Below are 9,940 nucleotides of genomic sequence, written 5' to 3'. Positions count from 1 at the left end.
TAAAAATGAATAAAATGTCCCTTGTCCTGTACATCACTGTCCAAGTTACACACGCATATTCAGTGCCCTCTTCCTAGCTACACACACACACACACACACACGTTCACTGTCCTCTGCCCATGCCATTTTCCTAGTGACATAATAACATTATTACACAACCTGACATATCATATGATACTACCATTTTGGGAACATTTACACACACAGAATACATTCAAAAAATATTTTATTATGCACATATGTGATAATTTATGTACAGAAATGATTTGGTCATACATTTTTGTAATTCATAGTCATTCCCAACAGCCATAACAGACACAAAAATGCAATGCATCACATTATGTGGTTCAGATACAGCTGCCTGTGATTATGCACTTGGCCAGTAGGTGGCTTCGTGAGCACATGAAGCTTCGAGAAATGAACCCTTTCTCGAACCAATTGGCTGAAGTGGTTCGATGCCTCATGAGGCTTCATCTCACCATCACTAGTTCCAAACTTCTTCCATGTCCGGATGATGGAGGCCACTGTGCTCATTGGGACTTTCAATGCTGCAGAAATCTTTCTGTCCCCTTCGCCAGATCTGTGCCTCGATACAATTCTGTCTCGGAGGTCTATAGATAATTCCTTGAACTTCATGGCTTGGTTTATGCTCTGATATGCACTGTCAACTGTGATACCTTATATAGACAGCTGTGTGCCTTTCTCAATCATGTCCAATCAACTGAATTTAGCACCGGTGGACTCCAATCAAACATCTCAAGGATGATCAGTGGAAACAGGATGCACCTGAGCTACATTTTGAGTGTCATGGCAAAGGCTGTGAAAACGTATGTAAATGTTATGTTTTTTATTAACAGATTTGCAAAAATTAGCAAAAAACAGTTTTCACTTTGTCATTATGGGTTGTTGTGTGTAGAATGTTGAGGAAAATAATGAATTGAATCCATTTTGGAATAAGGCTGTAACATAACAAAATGTGGAAAAAGTGAAGCGCTGTGAATACTTTCCGGATGCACTGTATACATACACACACACACATGTATAAAGTAAATGATACATTTGTGATCAGTGTTTAAAGATTTGATATTTTAAAATGGGAATTGCTTTCGTGGGGTTTGTAAACAGAGAAATGTTTTATCCTCATTCAAATAATGTCAGACTCAAGTATTCATTAGAGGACCGAGTGAATCAATATGTGTGTAACCCCCGGCCCATGTAGCTCTGTACAATATACGATGGGCGGGGTCCTGGGTTGTGTTTAACAGAGGGACGGTGCAGCCAACCGGTTCATAATGCACGCCACAGCATATTTATTCACTAAACAAAACAAAACTAAACACCAATCCCCATACAACGAAAACCCACAAAATGTATATAACTCGCTCTCTCTTCCTAAGAACCTCTACAATACCACAAATACAACCACCACAACAAAAATAATAAATATCACAATTAAAACAAATAACACAAATCCACTCACACCACACCCTAGCACACGCACACCAACCACGGTCGTTGCTGGAGATCGTAGTGGCCTTAATCGGTCATGACCGTTTCACTTGTGTGACGCTACATGATAATCGCGAGTATATTATCAGGGCTACATGTGTAAAGCTTTTCCCCATCTTCACTTCCATACTGTACCTGAGTGGAACATTATTTTTACATTTGGATCATTCAGATCCAAGATTTGTCAAATTGTCCTTTAGGATTTATGTTCTATTGTCCTGCCTGACACTTTATTATCGCTAAAGTTTGCCAAAATCTACTCGTGTATTCCTGTAAATTAATTTAAATATAATATAAATAGTCCAGTTACATTTTGCCAAGCTGTAATATCTATTGCATCTATGTCTTTGTGAATATATCAAACCGGTTTTCACTCGATGGATGAAATCAAACTGCAGTCTCGTCTTTACTCTTCCAATAACCACGGCTTTATTATTCAAGAAAAGAAAACATTTTAAAATCGGTTCCTTTTGTTCCGTCAAAAGTACATTCAAAATAAGTACTTTATAACAGAGGAAAAAAAGAATTTTGTCTCAAAACATTTTTCCCCATATCATTTACAACACAGCAAGCACCAAATAAATATTTACAGATATTTATAAATTCATCTCTAATAATTTAATAAACCCATCTCACACATAAAGACATTCTATCATAATGAGTACAGACCTGTACAATATACAGTGTGTGTGGCAGTGTGAGCTCTCTGTGTGTGTGTGTGTGGAGCAGGCCCAGCGGTGGCTTGTTTGGCATTTACATTGAAGGCCTGTTACAGCCTCCAGAAAGCGTTCTCTCTGGATGAACGTAACGTGAGCCAAAGACTTCAGAGGAGGAGGAGTCTAAAAAAACCTGAATCTATTTCTTTCTGCCCGACCAATCAGGGAGCTGCGCTGTGTGAAGACGTGTAGCTGCCGGCGTGGATGTGACCACGCAGCCGGCGGTCGGGTGACGTAACACTCGGCCCCCAAACATGTATTAAAAAAAGCACACACACTACTTTCTTTCCCCCCGCGTTGGCGCAGTGGGGTCGATCGACGGTCGGCGTGTGACATCACGAAGTCAGACTGGGTGGGATTCATTCCCTGGCGCCGCTGGTGGGAGGACGCCGCGGGGGAGGGGCGTCATTCAAAGTCATCTTCGCATTGGTACTTCTCCAGGTCCAGGTTGCAGTGCGGACTGGGGATCTCGAAGAAGTGTCTCTTCGTCAGACCCAGCTCGGCGGAGATGTGCTGCCCCAGAGGGCTCAGCGCCGTGTCGTACCTAGACGGACACACGGAGGAGCGGGTCAGCGGCGGGGTCGTTCGGACGCGGTCCACGTGGAACAGTTTGACGGTCGGGGGAACAAGACGCATATTCGGCTCAAAGCCAGTTTGTTCAGAAGGTCACACAACAACACGCCTACTGGCCCTTTAAAGATTCAAACCAAACTGGAACCACAAAGGCCCAGCTCAAGGTCAGGATCAAGACCGTTACCGTAACAACCTGGGGTTTACACTTTGGTGAGGAGTTTGCTTCTTGGAGGATTCTTCTCACACGGCCAGGCTAACTCCGTTACCCTGTGTTCCAGTATCTGTGCTAAGCTAACTATTATTCATTAATCATGCAAGTATGGGAGCGGGGCCGATCTCCTTCAAAGTTCCCAGTTTGTCAAACTATTCCTTTAAAGACGGGAGATTTTCAACCGGAGGGCACAACAGGAGCGGCACAGAAGGGACGGACAGCAGGAGAGGAGGAGAACAACACAGAAAGCCCAGTTCAAAAACAGACTCCCAGCTCTCAGACACGTGTGCTTTCTGACCAAACATCTGTCTGATGTCAACGGGAGGCTCTGATTGGCTGGGAGGGTGAGAGCAGAAGCTAGAAGTGTGATTCAGGACTAGAGGAGGAGAGGAGGAGGAGGAGAACACTTAGTCCCTTGCTGGTTCCTTCCCTGGGTGTCTTACCTGTCTTTTAGGAGTCGGCGGTGTTCCTAAAAACCGCCACACAACAACCCGCCGTCGGCCTCATCTACCACGGCTCTGCTGCCGGCCGGGACGCGTGACCTCTGACCTCAACCGTCACTGCCGGCCTGCAGTCGACTCTGATCTACTACAACTGGGCTGTTCCTGCCAGGACATAAAGTCCATAAAGTGTCACGCTTCCACATTTCATAACCACAACACTCTTGACTTTATACGTGTTTGTACAAGAGCTGCACAATAAAAAGTTTTTTTAGCAAACTCAAAAAATTATGACACTTAGCAACGCTGTTGAAGGCAAACTGGAAAGTACAAAAGAGACATTAACTCCTACTTACTGCAAAAGGAATCAAAGCAACTTGAATAGATCACATGATTTGTCACATGTGTGCCTCCAACTGGAACAGCCAATCAGAGACAAGGATGTACATCGACTATATCATCCATTTCTTTAAATAAATCCTTCCATCGAAATAAATAAATCTAGCCAGTTATTAAATAAAATGTTAGGCTTCAAAAGCTGAATTTTTGGGGGTATATTTGTACCAGCAACTAATAACATTGTAATATATTTCAGGTGTCCACATGGGGGTGAGATGGAAGTAGCCGCTGGGAGCTGTGGGACATCAGAAGGTTTCCTTACGCCAGTGAGTGAGCTCTCTTGAGTCGTTCCATTGGAGTTGGAAGAAGCACAATGAACAGATTTTTGTTAAGCTCGCGAGTAGGAATCAAGGTGAAGGAAAGGAGGAGATGAGTGTTCCACTTACTCGTCGTTGCACTGGTCGTTGGCGGCCTCCTCGGCCACCAGGATGTCGTACTCCTCGGCGGCATACTTCTCCCAGTCTGAGAGCTCCTGGCCGTCCGTCTCCATCTCCTTTAAGACAGGACGAGCAACGTGATCCAGACAGGAAGTCTCTCTCTCTCTCTCACTCACTCTCTCTCTCTCTGTCACTCACTCAGTCACTCTCTCACTCTCACTCAGTCACTCTCTCTCACTCTCACTCAGTCACTCTCTCTCACTCACTCAGTCACTCTCTCTCACTCACTCAGTCACTCTCTCTCACTCAGTCACTCTCTCTCACTCACTCAGTCACTCTCTCTCACTCAGTCACTCTCTCTCTCACTCAGTCACTCTCTCTCTCTCTCTCACTCACTCAGTCACTCTCTCTCACTCACTCAGTCACTCAGTCACTCTCTCTCACTCTCACTCAGTCACTCTCTCTGTCACACTATCTCTCTCTCTTTTTCTCTCTCTCTCTCACTCACACACACACTAGTTCAACCGTACCCGTATGATGGAGAACGGGTCTTTCTGCTCGTGGTCCAGGTACTTCTCGATGTTAAAGAAAGTGTCGAAGAAGATGTGGGACATCTTGCATCTCTTGAGGTCCCGCAGGGTGATCTTACCTGGAGGGCCGAAAGGGGACGGATGAGTTACGGCTTTATGGGTTATTAAACTGCTCATCCAGATGTGGGGGTTCCCAGCAGACCTCCTCCTGCAGTGAGACGTGTTTATGAGCGTCTGTCTATTTCTGCTAAACGTCTGGGACACAATTTGTGAAAAAATGGCCACCAGCAAATTCTTGCTTTTATTTTTTAATTAATCCGTCAATCATTTGCATCAATTAAATGACTCATCTAGTCTCAAATGTTTTTTTAAAGTCTAACAAGTTATCAAGTGCTCCGTCAAGTTCTTTAAATAATTTTGCTTGACAACAACAAAACAAAAGATATTCTATTTATAAACATGTGGCAGCACATCTTTCAGATTTGAAAAACCGGCAAATGTTTGAATTCTCACCGGATCGATTACAAAATGCTTCTCGATATAAATCAATTTCCTCCAACCCGTTTTAGAAACGGCGAGTCAGAATCAGGATGAACGGAGCTGGTTTTAAAACATCCTCCTGCTCTCCTCGTGCAGCTGCTCCGCGGCTCACGGCCGCCGGCAGCAGAGACTCGACCAGCGGAAGCTCGACCAGCGGAAGCTTTTCAAGCGCTTCCAATCTGGAACTTCCAGAGTGGGCGGAGCCCCGCCGGATGCTTGGAGGCCGCCGCCGGCTTGCCCGACCTCAAAGATGCCGCGACTTGCTTCAGACACAAGCGGGCTTTCAAAGGGATGAACCGAAGTCTCAAAATCAACTATGAACCCAAACGGATAGATTTCTGAAATGTAGTGATTTAAAAAAAAAAAAAGAGTGTTATCTTTGTTTGAAGAGAACAGAAAGGAGACTTTCCACTGGTGAGAGAATCGAGTTTAGCATTCCACGACATTGAAGTATTCAAGACCCCCTCTGGTTGGAGAACCCGGCCCGCCTCAGCGGGTCAGGATATTACGTCATCACCAAATGTAACATCTACATCTCACATGCAGCTCGGACCGGAGTTCCCCCAAAGAATATCACATTCAATCAGACATCTGAACAGACTTATCCATCTCTGAAAACGTTGGCGGGGCCGACTGTTGGGGGGAACCTTAAAGTAAGAAGCAGTTGCATCTCGTATTACTCGGCTCCACTCGTGCCGCAGAGCACCGGGCCGACCCAGGGTCACATTCAGGGGACCGGTGTCTTCCAAATGGCTCGGGGATAAAGTGCTGGAGGGGATTAGTTGACAGCGTGGACGACACCAACAGCTGGCACCGGTCAGCGCGCCGCTCATCTTTATGTCGCCGGAAACTGATAGGACGTTCTAGTGTGTGCGTGTGATCGTAAAACGGGCTCTGACCTTCGACCTCAGGTTTGACGAGGTCGAGCATTTGGCAGAGGCAGTCCTCGAAGGGAAGGGGCTCGATGGCCATGGTCTCCAGCCTCTGGCACTGGTCCTCGTAGAAGTACTCCAGCTCGTACATGCTGAGCACGCCGTCACCGTCCAGGTCCATGCAGCGGAACCAGTACTCTATACTGGACACGGGTGGGAAGGAAGGTGAGGTGAGGATGAAGGCTTTAACCCTCCTTTTACCTTTGCGGTCAATTTGACCCCATTCAATGTTTAACGTCTCTAAATAAATGATTGACATCATTTTTTTTGCTTCATATTTCATGACTTTTCCTAATTTATTGGGAACAACTGGAAGAACATAACATTCACATGATGATATGTTTTCACTGTCCTGAACACAACTTGTACGCATCGGTGTTCTTCGGGCTCAATTTGACCCCAGGCTGTTTTTCACTGTGTAAAACATATCAGAAATATCAACTTTTTTATTTATTTAAAGGGCTATTTAGTTAGTCAACAAACAAACATAAAGTACCTGACACTTAAACTTGGGAAACAATATTAATTCTAATCATTTTCTGGAGGTTTTAATTGCTGGAGTCAAATTGGCCCCAATGGTAAATGATGTTAGTACATTTGAAGGTAACAGGAGGGTTAAAGAAACGGAAGATGTGTACCTGGTGTCGGTCTTCTTGTCCTCCTCGGAGATGAGGAACCAGACGAAGTCGGCGTAACTGAGCCGCCCCTCCTTGTGCACCTTTCGGTCTCTGGCGGAACAAACCACAGACGGATTAAATGAGTCTTTTCTCAAATAAAAAGAACCGCTGGGCTCCCTTTGAAGTCTGTGGCCTTCTCCCCTTACCAGGGTTTTTCCTGGGTCAAAATGGGTCTTCGGTGCTCTAAAAAAAAAAATTTGGCACGCTGCGCGTGCACGGTCTATATTGCCATGTCACCGTAATTAGCAGACATCTATGTATCTATATTATTTTTTTCTGAAATAATGGAGGCTATGCTTGAGGAAATCATTTTGCTTCCACTTTAGATTAAAATAGATAGGCTAATAGATTGACAATAGTTGAAATCGTTAATCAGACTTTTGTCAGCATTTTGAGTGGAAATTTCATTTGCATTTGTACAGGTGTATTCGTGCACATCGGGCTGGTGAGTGACCAGCAGCTGGCCGCTCTGTCCATTGGCGCACCTCACAGTTGCGTATTGATCAGACAAGAAGACATGCTTATCAACTCGATTACTATTAATCAAAACAGAACGAGGGTTCGGCTGTAGCCGACTTGAAACATACTAGAGATGAACCGATCAGGTTTTTTGGTGCCGATCACTGAAATCAGTACCTGCCGATCCGATAATACCGATCACCGATCACTGAAATCAGTACCTGTCGATCCGATAATAACGATCACCGATCACGGTGTCGATTGAAGCATTCTATTTATTGTGTAGCATTATTGCCTAGGACTATGAGGAAATACATATATAAAGCAACTCAAACATTAAAGAAATTACAGATTTCTTTAAACATTTAGGACTTTTAATTTGAAAAATCTTTTAATTGCGACAGTACATATCAGGGACGTCCTAAACACATCTGCATCAGTCGTTGCCTGGGACTCTGAGGGAAAACATATCTAGAGCGCCTCAAACATTTAAAAAATGACATTTCTTTCACCATTTAGGACTTTTACTTTGAAAAATGTCCTAATTGATACATTAAAATGTATTGATTGCTATTGTAGGGGATTTCAGATATGTATGGAACACATCTGCATCATTCATTTCCTGGAACTCTTGGGGAAATCTATAAACAGGACTTTTCTTAACATAGAAAAGTCTGACATATTTTTATAAACTCTTCCTTGGTTCAGTAAAAATGTTTTAATGTTAGCATAATTTAAGCTAAATCTCAGAAACGATCTATAAAGATACAAAATCAGTTCATTGTTTACTTGTATATGTTAGTGTATGATTTGGCGACATCTTATTTTGAAAAACGGATGTTGTTTCACATGGTTCTTTCCGCTAATTTTATCAAAACCCTCGCGCGCTCCCGATCGAATGTGTTTACCGTGAGCATCAGTCTCTAGGGGCAGACATGTGAGAGTCGGCTGAGTCGACCCAGAGATTCAACTCGGGGGACGGGGACGCCGCTCGGTGCGTGAGGATCCCCTCGTGGTCCTCTCACTCTGCGGCCCTCGCCGGGCGCATCGTCTCCGTTGCTATGCGCCGCGATTGAAACGTCTGATAGTTCTCACAGATGTTACGTCATCTGATCGGCCAAGTTTGATCGGCCGTTTTGAGAACGCCGATCAAAACCGATAATGGGAATATCGGCCGATATGGATCGACGCCGATCAGATCGGTGCATCCCTAAAACATACTATTGAGAACATATTCGCTGACATGCACGTGATGAACAATTTTTATTTATTTCCATCGCGGACTTTTTTTTGCCTTAGGCGCTCGGGATTTGTCATAGGCGTTCGGGAAAACGGCTTAGGCGCGCGCCCAAATTTTCTCTATGCAGGAAAAACCCTGCTTACCTCGTGACTGTTCCTGAGAAGAGTCTCTCGATCATCTTATTGGAGAGGGCTGTGGGGGCGGGGCATGACGGGGGGGGGGGGGGACAGAGCAAAGAGAGAACTTAGAATCCAGACTTTTGGAAATATAATTCTCTCATGACAGTTTTCACGCTTATTCACAACACACACAATTAATCCTTAGACTGAAAACACAGACTGTCTCGTGTAAGCGCTCGCTCTCTTTCTTCTTCTTCGTGACAATTGTATAAATCTTCTGGTCTTCATTTTGGCCCATATAGTGGTGGAAACTGTTCCCGACATGGTGTCAGTCGAGCAGAGGATAAATGCTGCTCTCTCATTCCCCACCCCCTCCCCCTCCTCTCATTCGCAGACCAAGAACATGTGGCGTGGAGTGTCTGGGGAGGAAGCGCCGAAGACGTGGTCTTGTGAACGTGTCTGTGGGCGAGCGGGAACAAAAACCCGCGACCGGATAATGTTTACGAGCACTTTTTAAATCGTTTTCCTGGAGTTTTGGGCTGGGCGCACAAAACAATGAGGATGGTTAAAGGAAAGTGTGTGTTCTGACAAGGCACGTGTCCCTTGAACTGTGTGTGTGTGTGTGTGTGTGTGCGTTTAGAAGATATACAGTTTTTCCAGGCGTGTGCACACCTTGGTCGCCGTGCTGTTCCAGGTCCTTCTGGTCGATGTAGAGGTCGTGGTCGGTGTCCAGCTCCCAGAACTTGCAGTAGATGACATAGAAATGTTCGTAGGAGAAGAACTCGGTCAGCTGGTTCACGTCTTCTTCCTGCTCCAGCAACGCCAAATTCTACGAGAGAAGAAGAAGAAAAAGAAGGTCATGGCCTTGAGAAGTTTTTGTATTATTATTTGTGATCAACATCTTTTAAATATACACCAAATTGCCCATGATAGTTTACAGGCCGGCTTCCTAGATAATGTTTTAGCTACTGTACTCAACAATATGGTGAGAACAATGTAAACAAAACAAAAATAAAGTGTGGCCCAAACTACAAAAGATAATATTAGAATTACCCTTAGTTAAACCAGACATGTTTAACACAGCTTTTCTTCAAATCAAGTGGAAGTATTAGTTAATAAAGATTCATATTTAAACTTATGAATGTGCAATTAAAGACACGTTTATATGAAAAAGCTCCCACTGGTACATTTAACCCTCCTGTTACCGTTAGGGTCAAT

The 9,940-nt window shown here is 44.4% G+C and overlaps 1 protein-coding gene across 6 annotated transcripts in view; it reads right to left on the bottom strand.

The window, feature by feature from the left end:
* Nucleotides 1-209: 209 nt before the first annotated feature.
* Nucleotides 210-9,940, bottom strand: part of ppp2r3b (protein phosphatase 2, regulatory subunit B'', beta) — a 39,339-nt gene continuing 29,608 nt past the window's right edge. For 2 of the 6 annotated variants that reach the window (XM_056439086.1, XM_056439110.1), the window contains 7 exons: nt 9,395-9,551; nt 8,747-8,795; nt 6,866-6,955; nt 6,195-6,370; nt 4,756-4,874; nt 4,235-4,341; nt 210-2,769 (listed from right to left, as the gene is read on the bottom strand). In XM_056439086.1, coding sequence (XP_056295061.1) covers nt 2,631-2,769; nt 4,235-4,341; nt 4,756-4,874; nt 6,195-6,370; nt 6,866-6,955; nt 8,747-8,795; nt 9,395-9,551 — 837 coding nt within the window. In that variant the 3' untranslated portion in view covers nt 210-2,630. Of the gene's footprint in view, nt 2,770-3,452; nt 3,615-3,805; nt 4,128-4,234; nt 4,342-4,755; nt 4,875-6,194; nt 6,371-6,865; nt 6,956-8,746; nt 8,796-9,394; nt 9,552-9,940 lie in introns of those variants that run through there. The other 4 variants (XR_008834610.1, XR_008834611.1, XR_008834609.1 and 1 more) reach the window with 4 other exon arrangements.

The sequence above is a fragment of the Pseudoliparis swirei genome, chromosome 2 (genome assembly GCF_029220125.1).
Source record: "Pseudoliparis swirei isolate HS2019 ecotype Mariana Trench chromosome 2, NWPU_hadal_v1, whole genome shotgun sequence".
In the NCBI taxonomy this organism is placed as follows: Eukaryota; Metazoa; Chordata; class Actinopteri; order Perciformes; family Liparidae; genus Pseudoliparis; species Pseudoliparis swirei.
The sequence above is the reverse complement of the archived record's forward strand: the minus strand, read 5'-3'. Positions and strand labels throughout refer to the sequence as shown.